Source organism: Alligator mississippiensis, chromosome 16, assembly GCF_030867095.1.
Source record: "Alligator mississippiensis isolate rAllMis1 chromosome 16, rAllMis1, whole genome shotgun sequence".
Lineage (NCBI taxonomy): Eukaryota > Metazoa > Chordata > Crocodylia > Alligatoridae > Alligator > Alligator mississippiensis.
The window spans coordinates 33,267,826-33,284,166 of NC_081839.1; the positions used below are offsets into that span (position 1 = coordinate 33,267,826).

Genomic DNA, 16,341 nt, shown 5'->3' on the forward strand with positions numbered 1-16,341 from the left:
TATGTCTGTCTGTCCATCTCTCTCTATATAGCTAATATATATTTAGATCTCTCTCTCTCTCTCTCTATATATATATAAAATCTATACCTCTATATATCTGTCTCTCTATATACCTTTCTCGATCTCTCTATATATCTCTCTCGATTTTTATATATATATATATATATATATATATATATATGTCTATATATGCATATATCTATATCTATATAGATCTCTCTCAATCTCTATATATATATCTATCCATCTATCTATATAGATCTCTGTATCTCTTTCTATATCTCTCTGTATCTGTCTATATAGATACCTATATATAGATATCTATAATCTATATCTAGATATCTAATCTATATCTAGATATCTCATCTTATAGATATCTATAATCTAGATATCTAATCTATATCTAGATTATAGATATCTATATCTAGATATCTAATCTATATCTAGATTATAGCTATCTACATATAGATATCTAGATAGATATAGAAATTAGATGCATATATCTATTTATATCTATATCTATACACACATAGCATTTAGATAGGATTAATATAATATAATATAATATAATATAATATAATATAATATAATATATGATGTTATGGTCCTAGATCATCATTTGCCCCTTGAAACTAATCCCATTAAGACCCAGCGGAGTCTTAATGCCAGCAGCGCCCGCCTCGTGCCCCGGTGACTACAGCTCCCAGCAGCCCGCGGGGCAAACCCGGCCCGGCCCCGCGGGGGAGGGGCGGCGCGGGGGCCGCTGGGAGCTGTAGTCCCGCGGCGGCGCTTGGCGGCGTGTCGCGATGCCGGCGCCCGGCGGCCTGGGCGGGTGGCTGCGCTGGGCGACGCGGGCGGCCATGGCGGAGGGCGGCGGCGGCGGCGCGGGCATGGGGCACAGGATGGTCTGGGTGGACTTGGAGGTGAGCGGGGGCTGCTTGGTGGGTGTGCCCGGGAGGGAGGGTCTGGGGTGAGGCTGGGGTGCTGAGCACCAGGCACCGGCCATTGCCTTCCTGCGGGCAGAGCCCTGTCCAGAGTCGCCACGGTGTGATGCTGGGCCCCGTCCAGAGTCGCAACAGCGCGACGCTGCGCCAGCGGAGCATGGTGGCTGTCCTCGCCCCTGCCAGACTCCCCGTTGCCTTGCGTTGCAGATGACGGGTCTGGACATCGAGAAGGACCGCATCATCGAGATGGCGTGTCTCATCACCGACTCCGACCTGAACATCTTGGCCGAGGTAGGGACCCGTTTGGCACCTCCCGGATTCGCGTCACGCGTGTCAGCTCAATCCGCGCCGGGCGTTTCCGCTCTCATCGCCGCCGGACCTGGGTGCCGGCGACTCGCCTGAGCGGGACGGGCCCCATGGAGCAGCGCAGCCCGGCAGGCAGCCGTTTATGGCGCGCTTTTTGGGTCCTGAAGTGCGTTACGTTTCGTGGTGGCCGTCTTTAAACGGCCTCGCTCGCCCTCGGCCTGAAACACGTGAAGGCGACTCAAAGCCATGCAGAAGGGAGATGTGTCGAATCCTAGAAATTAATTCGAATGGTTTTTTTTTTGTTTTTTTTTTTTTTTAATTGCTGCAGAACGCCAAGTTTATGTCTGAATGTTTTATTTTTTTTCCTGTAGAAAAAATATGTTTTCAAACAACTGATGTCTGGAAACATTTGAATACTGCCTCATTAGCTTTTTTTTTTATCCTTTTCCCTCCAGCCGCGTACTTAAAAGGAAGCTTTTCCAATTCTGTAATAGCTGTAAAAAAAAAAAAAAAAAAAAAAAATCTATATATATATACACACACACACATAAATATGTGTATGTATATGTGTGTGTGTGTGTATTATATATATATACATATATACACACACAGACACATATATTATAAATATTTATTTATTTATTTATTTATTTATATATATAGTAGCTGTAGAATCGGGTCCCTTCATATTCTTTTCAATACTGTAATTGTTGCCAGCTGCTGCTTCAAATTGTTATTTAAGGGTGATTGTAACCAGGAAGATGACTGTGGCGTACGTCGTGACGGAGACGTGCTGTCCCGTTGCATAGGAGAAGTCGTAGCTTTTATACCGTGATGACAGGAACAAGGTTTTCTGGCAGCTAAGCGAGCCCTGCAGAACAGGCGCGATGTTGGCAGTGAAACTGGGTTTGCTCTCAGCTCATGTATCACGACTTGTTAAATAAGGTTCAGATGGAGAACCTGGTGAGATGATGCTTGGACAGAGAAGGACGTGATGCGACTTCCACATTTCAGGCTGAATTATTATTATTCAGCGCTGAAGAACCGCCACCAACCCCAGTGATTTTTCCTATGTAAAACAGGGCGATGTCATGTCAGAAGGCCTTTTGGGAGTCAAAGCAGTCAGGTCGCCTGGAAGAGCATTTCAGCTAAAATCTGTAGTTCTAGCGCTGGAAGTTTAATCCTAGTGAGACTCATTTCATGCCACGTGAGACTGCCGAACAAAGCAACCCGGGGGCAGGAGTGGAGCAACCTGAGGGTAGTCGTCTTGTAATTTTCTTTTTAAAGCTAGAGCCGTCCATGCAAGACGCAGATTGTTGCTGTCTGATGTAAAACTCTACAATAATTCTGCTGTTTAGGTTTTGATTGCCCTGCTTCTTTTTCTGTCATCAACAGGGTCCCAATCTAATTATAAATCAGCCAGATGAGCTGTTGGATGGCATGTCCGAGTGGTGTAAAGAGCATCACGGGAAGGTAATGGTTCCAGAGAAATAGCACCAGAATTGGTGCTTGGTTGTAACTGTGTAACCACCTTTATATTCATAATCTCAGGATTGTTTGAGCATTTCAGAGAGGGTGCCTATGTGTGGAAGAGCTTAAAGTGTAAATGGACAAGCAGACAAAGGATGGGGGGAAAGGACGTACCATTTCCATTTGACAGGCTGGGAAGGGAGGTACAAATAGACTGCGTCGTTTCCCCAAGGTCTTGCATGAAGACCACAGCAGAGCTTGGAGCTGAATCCAGAAGTCCAGCGTTACAGTTAACTTTGTTAACTTCAGGCCCGCCCTGAAATGCGTTATCGCCAGCAACTGTGTTCAGCAGTAACCTGAAATAGGGCCATTTGCTATTGTCTGGCCTGGAGACCTACCACAAAGGCAGATGGATGGAGAATGGGCTAGATCCTCAGCTGCTGCGGGTTGGGAAACCTCAAGCAATAAAATGAAGCGGATGTGGGCCTTGCCACTTCTGAAACAAACTGGCCGACATCTGGTGTTGTTCGCAGTGCTGAGGCTAATGCTAAGGGCTGGATCCATGCAAAAAACTTGCCATCGTAAAGCTCATCCTCATGCCATCTGACGTTTAGGTGTCTGGGCCCTGGCGGGGAATCTAAGGTGCTGAATTAGACACTTCAGCCTTAGGCCGTGCGCAGCAAGAGTTAAGCTTCGTAATGCAATTCAGAGCAGTCAGTACGCCGAGCAGAGAGATTCTGGAGGTAACCAGTACAAAGCGTGTAAGAGAGAGTGGGGTGTCTCCCTTTGAGTCAGGATTCACAGCCCTGACTCTCCCTTGGTGCTAGGTGCCCAAGTTGCGGAGAAGTTGCTGCCTTCTTGTAAAACAGGGTTGAAGGGAGAGGGAGTGGTGCTGCTCAGCTTGCGTGCAACCGTTTGCTCCATAAAGCACTCAACCAGGCCGCGCGAGATGCGGGGGGCTGGCCGATGCACATCTCTGCACTTTGCTGAGAGTGCCTTAACCACACGCAGCTGAGGTGGGGGCCATCCTCAACCCCTCCTTTGATGAAGCTGTTTTATAATTAATAAAAGATTTCAAGGTAGAGATCAGAGTTGCCCCTTAAAATGAGACCTGAGTTCTAGTTGCTCTCAAAGGACTTCTTACGTGGTTTCGATTGCTTACGTAACCGTTCAGTCTGGACCGTAACATCTCAGGTTGCCCTCGTGTTAGGCACGAGTCGGTCACTTGGCTAGAGAGCCTTACGCTCAGTTCTTGTCCCTTCATCCACTCCTTATAACCGCCGCTGTGATTGCATGGAGCCTGCTCCTGTAAGGGTGTTAGGTACATGCTGAGCATACACACGGGATCAGGCCAACAGCACAGGGAGGCGGGGGAACGCCTAGCCAGAGGGTTGGGGACGAGAAAAGAACTGAGCAGCTCAAGTTTGACCCAACCAAGGCAATTCCGGACATGAGCAAAAGCAAAACCCACATAGCGAACTTTCCTGTAAAAACGTAGTCAGTAATGAGGTTAAATAGGGGTTTTGAGGACGGTCTACTTGGACCGAGGGGCCTGAGTTCTTTTGTGGATCTAGCCCTAATCGACTGAGGAAAACAGCATTGTGCCAATTTACAAGAAGCTGATATTTGGCTGGTTATTTTTCCCCATCCCCAAAGGCTGCAAACCTAATTTATTTTTCATTGAAAGCTTAAATTTTGCAGAAATAGATTATTTTAGCGCTCTCACTCACCAGGGAAAGCTTCTTCCTTGCCAATGGCAAGAAAGTGAATGGATTTTCCAAGCCCTGATCATGAATTTAAATTCAAGGTAGTTTTCGATTAAGCGATGGAGTTATAAAACACCCATAAATCCCTCTTGGGCATCTTTCTTTCTGTGGGAGAGATTAGTGGGAACTTGGGAAACAAAAAGGAAATCGTAAAGTAGATCCTTTTCTCTTTGAGTTTAGAATCCAAACACAGCTCTGCTTCTCAGGTGAATTGGAGATGGAAGCACAAGTCATCTCTGTTTGTGAAGAGCTACTTATTTTAATTGGCTAAAGAAAGATAAAATTACAGCACAGAGGAAAATACAAGCACACAATGAAATTTTTAAGCACCACTTGGGTCTACCAAGTAGTCTTTTGTAGCACAGCATGGAAATATGCAGCACAGCCAGATGGAAATAAATCTTTGGGGACCTCTTAAAGCAGATCTGAAAGGATGGATGTCATAGATTACCTCTTCTATGTTTATTTGCAGTTTGGTAACTTAGAAATATCAATTTATATTTTTCAAGGTTGGATTAAAGAAACAACAACAAAAATCATCCCTGAGAGCAGTCTGCAGACATCTAGCCGCGTGTTGTGAAATCCTGAAAGCAGGGGTTATTGCCGAAATGCGTACAGACCATTAACTGCACTGATACAATCCAATAAATAATCCGTGTTGTAAACTAGCAAGTGTCTCTTGTTAAATAGATACAAAGCTATTTAAACGTTCTGCTGGAATACATACATTTATGTACATAAAGCTCTGTACAAAGTCCAAGTAACTGGGGGCTACTCCATCCCCCATAAAATAGCAGGTGGAAAAATATCACGGAGGTTTATCTGCTGTGGTCCGAGTTGGATGCATCTGTAGCAATAACGTACAGTGCCATACACTATAAGCAGTCATGCCATGGAAGTCAGTGGGATTGTAGAGTAGGATACTATTCAGCATGAGTAAATGCATTGAAATCTATCCTTAGTCACTACTGAAATAGGTAACGAAATGTTGAGATCTTCCAGAGGGCGCAGTACAGGAGCTGAGTTGTATTTTTTTTCTTAATGCTGTAGGCTATATTGATGTATAAATAACATTGGGTTGGTAGATAGTTTGCTGTATAGACTTGCTACAAGTATTTTTTAGTAGCGGTACATATTTGATTTCTGTTGGATGGCTCTTTCTTGCAGTCGGGCCTTACTAAGGCTGTGAAGGAAAGTACAATTTCACTGCAGCAGGCAGAGTATGAATTTCTGTCCTTTGTACGACAGCAAACACCCCCTGGCCTCTGTCCTCTTGCAGGTAAAATATGTACTTATTTTTAATACTAATAACATCATCCCTCCTGCAGCTCCCAGCTGGGCTTCAGAAGGCCTGTTAACCTACATGGCAGGGGTGCTTTAGCCGCCTCCTTCCTGCAGGCAAATCGAGTTTCATTTACTAAGAGAGAGTTCAGCACTGGGTGTCAAACCATCCATAAATTGCCTAAAGCAAGTACTGCATAGAAATTATGCAGGAATCTTAAATTTCTGTTAGCGCTAATGCTTCATTATATGGTTATGTTAGTACTGGCATGACTTACTGTTGATAGCAATTGGTGAATGCAGACTATAAACAGTATCCTGGCACAGGCACCTTCCCCACCCCCTCACGGATATGAATCAAACCAAGGGCCAAAAGCTACGTTCCAAATGTCCTGTTACTCAGACACGTAGGGGTCAAAGTCCTATGATCCAAGTGAAATATGTTCATAGGAAGGCTTTTTTGCCCTTTGGTGAAAAACCTGGCGTTTGTATAACGTTTGGCACTTTTATTGAGCCATCTATTTACAGCTACTGTGTCATGCAGAGAAAGTAATTGAAGAATTTAATGTGGAGTGATTATACATTTGAAACTCACACAAGTGCTCCCTAATAAGCAAATCTGACAAAAACCTTTAAAATCATATTACTAGAACACAAAACTTAGAAACCTTCCCCAGCTTGCCTAGCCTGTTTCTAGTTCAGATGTCATTTAACATAGCTTTGTAGTATCTTGAAAGAAATACCTGTTTTATGTCTTTCTAGGAAACTCTGTTCATGCAGATAAGAAATTCCTTGACAAATACATGCCTCAATTCATGAGGCATCTTCATTATAGGATTATTGATGTGAGCACCGTCAAGGAACTTTGCAGGTAAATACTACACAAAGTTAAATGGGTGTAAGGAGAGATCTGTAAAGTGGGATTCATTTAGTCTTCTAAAACAAAGGAAGAGGGTTATTTGGGCAGAAGACTGGACGCTGATTTAGCTCGTTTGTATACTCCACTCGCACCACACACAAAGTACCGCAGTCTGTTTCATGAGTTGCATGTAAAGGAGGGGAGGCATTTAGCTTTTGCAGATTATGTTATTTTGATGCTTGAAGTTGTGACTTTTCTGAATACCGATCCAACCCAAATTCTTGCATCCATTTTTAGCAAACCCAGTGAGGCACCCTGGTATATATTTAAAATTTGATTTATAGCCTTAAAATCAATTTCTTCCATATACAGACGCTGGTACCCAGAGGACTATGAATTTGCACCAAAGAAGGCAGCTTCTCACAGGTGAGGCTTCACTTTTGCCTTTATTACAGAACATCAGTCCTGCTTAAAAAGGATGATGCACTTTCATCTCAAAGTGTCGAAAGCCGAAGGATTTCATTATCCATCAGTGACTCTCTCGCATTTCTGCTCAAGCCAACCCAGATGCAGCATCTCTCAGCACTTTGGTCTCATCGTGATAATTAGTCAAAGCCAACTTAGCAATGCTCTGCCCATCTCTGCTGGAGCAGATGTGTTGCTAGAGGGCCAGTGGTAGAGGGAATTGGGCCTTTGCTTGACTCTACTGAAGCCAATGCCCATGGACTTAAATGAGGAGCAGGATTAGTCCCCTTGCATTTCTGTGTAGAGTGCTTCAGTCCTGACAGGGGCTCTGTGTGCTACTGGAAGAGAGCACAATTGTTTAGTCTGCATGTTTCATAAGAAAAGATTTTGAAATCGGAGCTTGTCTGACCGGTTGCTGGTGCTGAACGCAGTGGACTAAATAAACCTCCAGTGTTTTAACTCCTTCTCACCAAGAAACTAAGCCATTGTAGTTTAGCACAGACAGGAGCACTCCTGTTCTAAAATCGCCCCGGGACCGTAACCACTGGCAGGGGTGCTCGTGTTCATTCCTGTCCCAGGGTAACTACATTCCTTCACGTGTGGGTGGTGAGAAGGTGTTGCTACTTGCAAAGGGATGCAGGAAAGTAGGAGTAATCCTTACCCCTTCTCTTAGTTGCACGACACACGACCTGGGTAAGATTAGGCCAAGGTTAGCAGCCTGGTCATAGCCTGTAGCCTCACACATCACAGAAGACAGGTTTACCTCTCACGGCTGATGTTAGAAGCTTTTGTGTATTCAAGCATAATGAGGGGGAGGAAGGCTAGGTGAAGTCTGGCTATTGCTGAGGTTTACTGGTTGAGGACTGGCCTGCTTCAGTGCACTTTTGGGAAGCATTTGCTAAAAAGAAACCTTCGGATCAAGGAGTGATTAGCTGATGGAGTCCTGAATTCAGGAAGTGCACTACTCAACCATAGTTTTATTTGACATTTTTGGTGTAGAAATCTACATCCTGGTTTGATTTTTTTTTCCCCTTGATCTTCAGTGCATACTGTTCTTGACATCTTTCCTTTTTAAACAAAAATTACTGGTATTGCAGTAACCCAGGGGCAGCAGCTGAAGTCAGGGTCTATTTACGCTGTTCATGTAGATAGTTCTGCATAAATGCATAGTTACTGCGGCTGTCCTGAGGACCTCACGTAACATGGGAGGAGACACAAAGCACACTGAGATGAAAGGACTTGGCCAAGGGCACACCTAGCAGATCATGTGCTAAATCATAGAAAATGAGAGTTGAAGGGACCTCAGGAGGTCACATCTAGTCCAACCCCCTGCTCAAAACAGGACCAGCCCTAGTATATCCCAGCCAGGACTTTGTCTATCTGGGTCTTAAAAACCTCTAGGGATGGAGATTCCACCTCCTCTCTGGGTAGCCTGTCCCAGTACCTTATTACCCTCCTAGTTTTTCATTATAGCTAACCTAAACTTTGCTTGCTGCAATTTGAATCAGGAACTGGACCGGTTTTTAATCTAGTGTTTTGTGTCTCAGGCTAATACTGATGTTTGTTTTATGTTGCAAAGCTCTGGAGCCTGTTGGCTTGAAAACACTTGTATCTCACTCAGTGGCACTGGCTAATAAGTCATATGTTACTTCCTCGCACACCAGCCCTGCTGAACCTTTATTGCTTCCTGCGATCCGCATCTAGTGAAGACTGCTTTATTACTGATAGATTTGTGCTCCATATATTTCAGCGTTTCATTTCTTACAGTCTGGAATTTGAGAAATGCATTAGAAGCCAGATTTAGCCCTGCGTGTGTGTGCGCGTGCATTTTGAAACCCTGTTTAATTTTCTTCCAGAGCCCTTGATGACATCAGGGAAAGCATCAAAGAACTTCAGTTCTACAGAGATAGCATTTTCAAGACGAAAACTGATGAAAAGAAAAGAAAACTAATAGAAAATGGAGAAAGCGATAAAGCTGCAAGCTGATTTCTGATCTTGCAATGCCATCCCATAGATGCATCTCCTAGTGCTTTTCTGTTCGCCATTCTTCTAGGAAACAGCCTCTTTCAGTTACCTTGTTTCTTAACAGTTGTCAAAACGGACGGAAGTCTGAACTGCTGCTGCTTTTCTGTTTGAGCTGTGAATCTGTACATTTAAGTCTCAGCAGCTCCTTTGTTTGTATGTACCAGGTAAATTCTGCTGTTTGATACTTCTCTTTATCTGGTTTTAGATGCACTCTTTTGTTACCAAATAAAACCAGTTCTGTTGAAAGAAGAAATTGTCAGGCTTTCTCTTTGCTTTAACAGCTGAATTAGCCTGAAACTTCTCAGCATAATGGTCTTCTTCACAAAAGTGAACCAGCCTTCCTTAGTTTGTAAAATAAAATGCTCTAAGTAATGGATTGCAGTCTACAGCAGTCATATTGGTGCAAGTGTAAAAAGAAATCTCTTCACACAACACACTTTTCCACTTAAAGCCAGGCTGAGCTTGTGCATCATTTGGTGTAGTCTAATAAGCAGTAGGACTGCGGAGTTTATTACATTTGCTATCATGCATACCTCCCACGCTTTTGGTGTCAGAGGTACAGCCATCTTTTCTTTTGCCTGCTAATGTGCTGTAATTCAAATAACAAAAGCCCTTCTTAGCTCTGTGGAGGTGGTTATTCTTCAAGACTACCATTGAGCTACGTACAAAACCTGAGTTATGATCATGGAGATGAAGTTTCAGTTGGGGAAAACAAAGGTATACTCTGAAAGTTAGGACTGAAGTATGTTTCGGGGATGACTGGGCCAACCTGTAACACACAAATTAATATTTCAGGTTTTAATAGGCTACTCCTAAATTTTAGAAGCAGATAATGTGTTTTCCTGTGGCCCTTGAAGATATTCCTGTTTAGTTCACTGGTGTGAACACAAGTACAGGAGTACAGGATCATTTCTATAACTCGTGATCTGGGGGAAAGGGACTGATACTTTTTCCACCAATAAGAAAATTCAGTTAGCAACAGATTTACAGATACTCAAATCTTACGGTTTGGTTAGTACTGGGCATCACATCATCTGACTTGCTTTATGTATTAAACCAGATTAGATTAAAACAGCATGACAAGTGGATTCCCAAATCACACAGCGTACTGAGAGCTGTTTGTGGTGGATGACATGGTCTCGTTCCTAGGAGTCAAATAATGTCAGTTTTTAGATGTAGCCAGAAAAAGTGACTGAATCAGTCTTAGTCTATATGCCTCATCCTGGTGTTTTCTGCTTTAATAGTTCCTTTTGTGCATCTGGGCTCCTACGGGAAAGGGATCCTGGGGCTTTGCAAACATCTACATTTCTCAAATGAATATATCGGAAGGAAAATATTGTTAGTGTTACACCAGAGCCATGATGATAACTGTGTCTTCATCTCTTGCTAATTGGTTTGTTTCCTGAGATGCATCCTTTTTTTATTATTATTAGTGATGGGGTATCATTTTTCCCCCATTGAATTGGATTTTTTTTTATCTATTAAAAGATCAAAATATTGAAGATCAAAGTGATAACAGGGGAAAGAAACCCCCAAACCCACTTTTGACTTATTAAAATAAAATAAATGATTGCAGCTTTCAGTCCTTGTGTGCATTTACCAGGTTAAAACCTACATGCTCTCCTAAGCAAGTCCTTTCTAACTTGGGTGATTTTGTTTTGCAAGAGTTGGTTGCAAGCTCTTCCATCTGTTCAGGTTTGAAGATGCTTACTTCATCCTCCCAAATTTGCCCTGTTCTCTGCTTGAATTACCGAGTGTGTTGCACTTACACCAAAGGGCTTGATGATTGTGTTTTGGGGCTCTTGGATGCAGCTAGACCCAGCACCAATAAAAGGAGGTCGTGCACACCAGCTGAGTATTATGCCCTGCTATGTCCATCCTTAAAATGCATAGGGTGCTTCATTTTTAGCATGCGTTTCAGAGCCTGGTCTGGGTCCCTCAAGTCCCAGAGAAGATGATTGCCATGCTTTTGGAGTTTCCTCCCGTAAAGTCTCTATGCAACTCTATTGCTCTGTAAATGGATGTTAAGTGTACTAAAATGGGTTGCATTGAGTAAATGTTTAAAAATAATTATTGAATGAAAATAAATATTAACTGGGTAGACATACCGCTATTGAAGGAAATATAAACACAGGCTACGGATTACTAGAAAGCAGGAACCTATAAAACATAACTCTATCAAACAAAAAGAGCCACTGCAATATTTTTTCATTCTGTTTCTAATAAAGCAGAGCTTGATATCATCGTTGAATGCGATGGGGAAAACATACTATTCAGCATCTTCATGAAAACGGTGATTCACTGATGCACTATTGAACCTCCTATGAAGCAAGTCAATTTTCTCTTCAAACAAGCATTAATTTGATCGGTAGTTTTGAAATTAGATGTTGCACAAAACAGGCTTCTACCCATTTTTTAATCTATTTTTTTTTTGTCTGCCAACACCACTGGGGGGAAAGAGGATCTCATCCCAATCTTACATTTTTCATTTGATCGTGTCTTGCTATCTGACATAACAAAATGAGTGACTAATTTCTGCAAACTGTATCTAGGGCTCTTCCACTTGGGTTGAGAACGGGCACTAATGCGAGTGTTTTCCTGGCAGTGCATATTCCTCTCTATGCTTATGCCTTAGGCGTAAAACGCAAGTTGTGGGTGTTCAGATTGGCCACCAGAGGGAACCTTGCAAACCTTGTGAATGCAGTGCCACTCATGGACAAAAGGCGTTGTTTGGCATTTATACCGAGTTGCAGCATTCAGCAAGGTATAGACTTACCCAGTTAGCACATGCAAAACGTACCCTGTGTACCAGATTTCATTAGAGGCATTGGCCAAAGCTAGGAACAGGAAATCAAGACTCGTGTGCCCCTGAAATTCAGGGTTGCGCCCTTGAGAAGCAGTGAATTCGCTAATAGTTAGGTACAGGAATCACTATTGGCAGCATTTTAAACTATACAATAGTTGAAGCACTGCTTAGTTTGATCCACAGCTTCATTTGGTCAAATCCTTTGTTTCCAGAACAATGCCTCTTTCATCTTTTATTTGGTCAGGTTTTGCCAGGTGTTCAGCGTTAGATCAGTTAGTAGCTGTAGGCGGCTGCCTTTTGTTTAATAAACCACAGAAGAGAGAAGCAGAAGTGCCCCAGGAAATCCCATGTTAAATGATGACTACAATTAAGCATTGTCATCGGCAGATGTGGCTAGCGGCACTGCTAGCCTTAGCATGTGCTCTGCGGATCCTGGGGTATATCCCCGGGTCGTCTTCGGAGAAGGAAAGCTGCCTGTAAAGACATGGTTGCAACCGTGTGCTCCATCATAATCGGGGATAAAGGTTGTAGTCGTGTTGCTTTGAGAAAACAAGCATTCTGTGCTAGAGGTAGTAATCTTTTATTAGACCAACTAGACAGTTGCAAAAAAAGTTCTTTTTATTTGCAAGCTTTCAGGTGCACGCGCCCTTCCTCAGGCATAGGAGCATGCAAAGATTATATGCAAAGGCATTGGAGAATGCAAAGATTGTAAAATTTCTCCCAGGTAGAAATGAAAATTCATATTTCACAGGAGAGTTGGAGTATAGAGTGAGATCTGGCTGGAACAGTTCATTTTTTTTATTTTCTGCAAATTAGGCTCAGATAAAAGTTGGAGCAGTCTGTTTACCTCAAAGGTGTCTGATGGCAAGCGGGATGTTGAATTATGCGTCTTTCTTCTTACGACGTTACATATTTCACAGGAGGATTGGTGATGAAAGGTTCTCCTGGGCCAGGAATTTCTCTTGTGTTGAGGTTGTTTTGCAGGTATGCAAATCTGGCTTGAAACAAAAGGCTGGAGCAGGGGAGTTAGCTTCCAGGTCTCGAGGTGTTGAATTTTGCTTCCTTCTGGTAAAATGATGAAGTTTTCATTTTCAAAACGGGTAATCATCATGCATTTATACCAACTCGTAGTATGAGTGGCAGCAGAGACATCTGCAAGACCCGCCAATCCAACTCGAGGCTGTCACGTAGCAAGTCGACTCCCGGTTTGGATCAGGGATGTGCTGTGCCGAGTCTCTCCGTGTGCCACCTGCTCCATCTTATGCTGAACAGGTCTTTAGGCTCTTAGCAGTTACCAGCGTGGCAGAAGATCAGGCATCTGGCCAGGCTTTGCTGTCCTACCACATGGCTAGGGCAGGCTGTGGTCCGTGCCGTTTCCCCTGGCCGCGCTCTGGACTGGTGACGTGCCCGCTCCACCGTCTGAACAGCTCGCTCCATTTACTGCCTTTCCTGCTCCATATTGGGAAGTATTCCTGTCCATTGAAGCCTCACGCATCGCTACATGACAACGATTTGTTTAGGAGGTCACATCCTGGGGCCATTAAGGAGCTGCGTCCTTTTATTTCTGAATCCACTGAATAATGGAAATTAAACGGTGACGAGTGTGGACGGCCTGGAAAGCGTGCCGGCACTTGAACTTCTTCTCCGGGGCTTTGTCATTCAATGTGGCAGGGGAAACAACATGGGTGTTAGCAGCATATTGCTAATTTTGTGAACTAGACACTGGAAGTGAAGCTTTGGCACCTAGGAAGCCTGGTCTGGCAGTCGGGGCATTAGCCAGGCACTCACACGACCACTCTGGTCTCAGTTCCCCATCAGCAAAACAGCAGCAAAAGCCTGCCCTTGCCTCGAGCATTACAAAGTTTGATGCATTAAAAGCTTTGCAAGTTATAGATTAGTTATCATTCCTGACGCTGGAACGACTGAGATCAGTCTTGCCTTGTGCTGGGTGCTTATTCCCAGATTGCCCGAGCCTGCCAAAATGGACTCGCCAGGAAAGCCTCTTTTCTGCGGGTTTTTAGTACTTAAGTTCTTGGTCCTAAACAGGCAGAAACACCTTCAGTATCTTCACTGTTGCCCGTTTGGTTCCAAAAATAGCCAAGTGATAAGGAGGAAAATTCAGGTTTTCTCTAAACCCATTTGCCATCATTATTCCAGCCTCCACACCTCCAAAAATTCCTGCCCAGGCGTATGCATCGACGGTCTGGGTGGCTCTCGTGCATACGCCGTGATCCAGGAGGATTGAAGGTTGTCACCATCATTATTCCTCACCAGTTTTCATGCAAGGGTAGAGCAGCAGTATTTTGTGTTTTCGGGGCAGTAGAAACATGCTGGTTTGAAATGTCTCCCTTGTTCTAGGCTGGAGACGTTGCATCTTTTGATGCTCTTTAATAGCGCTGGGGTGGTTTGTGCGTCAGTGGTAGCCTTTGAAAGAGCGGAGACATGTGAAAAGCTAGCATTAAAAACCAGATTAACCACCCCCGCAGTGTATCTGGCAGTTTGAACCCCAGCAGCCACCAATGCATCGGTTTAACCAAACCTGCAGAAATCAGCAAACTGATTATTTTTAATAATGGGTTAATGGAACAATTGTATCAGAGTCAGGAAAACTAGCAATCTCTTTTGAATATTGCAATATGGATTTTTTTTTTTATGTTTTTTCTCTTTTTCTCCCAATTCTTAAGGAATTCCTCCCTTGCCCTGGTTTTTTTTAAATTAACTTCCAAAAATGTCAACTTTCTGGGGGCAAACCTGCTGTAGTCAGCGCATGGTTTTCATTATCGCCATCGTTTTCTCTATTCTGTTCTCAGGCTAGATGAAATGACAGCCAACAGACGCAGGTTAAAAGCACATTGACTTGTTTTCCAACCCCGCTGCTTGTGGAATATGCACTGATCATATCTCAGGTATCATTGAAGACTGTCTAAGGTCTTAACATTGTCATTGCCACGTACCACACAAGCGTATCCATGAAAGTCACTGAATTTTTCTTTGTCTATCTGCATCTTCCAGATATTTCCTGCTTTGATGACTGCTTTTGTCCTTGGGCTTCTAAGGAAAAGGTACCCGAGGGCTTTGCAAATGCTGACTACGTTCCTGGTGTCGTGTGTGATGTTGTCACTGTCTTTGATAGAAAAGAGGGTGACACAAGGCGCCTGTGTTTTTCCCTCAAGTTCAAAATTCCCCTTTGTGTCCCTCACCACCCAGATCTTAAATTTACAACCAAGTAGAGAACAGCCAATGGAACAACTGAAGCTCAAAAGTGCTTTGTATGAAGGCAAAAAGTTTAAATAAAGTCATCGATACCAACTAGAGAGTGCCCTCCATTTTTAGCAGGTTAAAAAAAAAAATTAAAAAGAGGGAGTCAATAAAAGGCCTGAATGCTCCCGAAATTGAAGCAGGAAGGACATTCTCATCCCTCCCTTTACAAAGTAATATATATCCACTGACAAGATGTAGACTCTCCCAGGAGATAACTCATTTTCATCTTCAAACAAAAGATGAACCTCAGCCAGGGCTCCAAAATCAGACGTGGAGCTTGGGATACCGAGCATTTTGCAAAACATCGCCTCTGGGGACAGGCAGTCACATTCCAGTCCTGCTTTCCTCTCTCCCTGCCTTGCTCCCTGACAAAGCAAATAATGGTGAGCCAAAAATATTTGCAAACTAATAACTTGGCAGCGCTGTGCGCCTACGGTAGCAATTTCGACTGACCATTTCTCTCTCCCGCGCTCAACGGCTTCTGGAAGGGCTGCAAAATGTGCACGCTTTGTTTTGCGCTGGCTTAAATGGCTGTGAAATGAGAAGCTCCAAGCTGCTACAACGGCTGTGCAGAAACGGCGTGCGGAGGAAGGCGGAACTTTGTGTGCGTCTTCGTTAGCATGTTTGCAGGCTTATCCTTCGGTGCCAGCTCATCGCATGTTCAAGTCGGCACCAACGGGCTTTGTTTTGCTCTTGGGAGATGCTTCTGGTGAACATAAGCAAATCTGTGATGCCTACATAGTGCTTGGGCCATTGCTCGTCTTGCTAACGAGTATCATCTTCACATGTTCCTGCTCTCGGCACCATACCTAGACGCCTGGCGGTCCCAGATGAACTTTTAGTATCAGGCCCCACTTCACCAGAGACAATGATAATCATTATCAGAGAAAATGATAATTTTTTTAATTACCATTTTCGGGCCCCCTTTCTGTCCAGGTATCAGGTGGCCGTCTGGTTCATTCACACATGTGTCCGGCCCCGCGTGCTCTCCCCATCCGTCTGTCTGCCTGCCCCCAACTGCTATCACTTGCTTTGCACTTGGATTCATTAGGACAGAGTGAGCGCGTCTACACAGGATGCTTAATGAGCAGTAGCCTAATAAGATTGTGCAGTAGTGTGCCGGGCAAAACCTGTGCTAATATGCTACTGCACAGTAGT

The 16,341-nt window shown here is 43.8% G+C and overlaps 1 protein-coding gene across 1 annotated transcript; it reads left to right on the forward strand.

The window, feature by feature from the left end:
• Positions 1-790: 790 nt before the first annotated feature.
• On the forward strand, positions 791-9,369 carry REXO2 (RNA exonuclease 2). The gene is made up of 7 exons (XM_059719486.1): positions 791-923; positions 1,152-1,235; positions 2,646-2,723; positions 5,654-5,765; positions 6,530-6,638; positions 6,999-7,052; positions 8,948-9,369. The coding sequence occupies exons 1-7, from the start codon at positions 807-809 to the stop codon at positions 9,075-9,077; spliced, it is 684 nt and encodes a 227-aa protein (XP_059575469.1). The 5' UTR covers positions 791-806; the 3' UTR covers positions 9,078-9,369.
• The last annotated feature ends 6,972 nt before the right edge of the window (positions 9,370-16,341 follow it).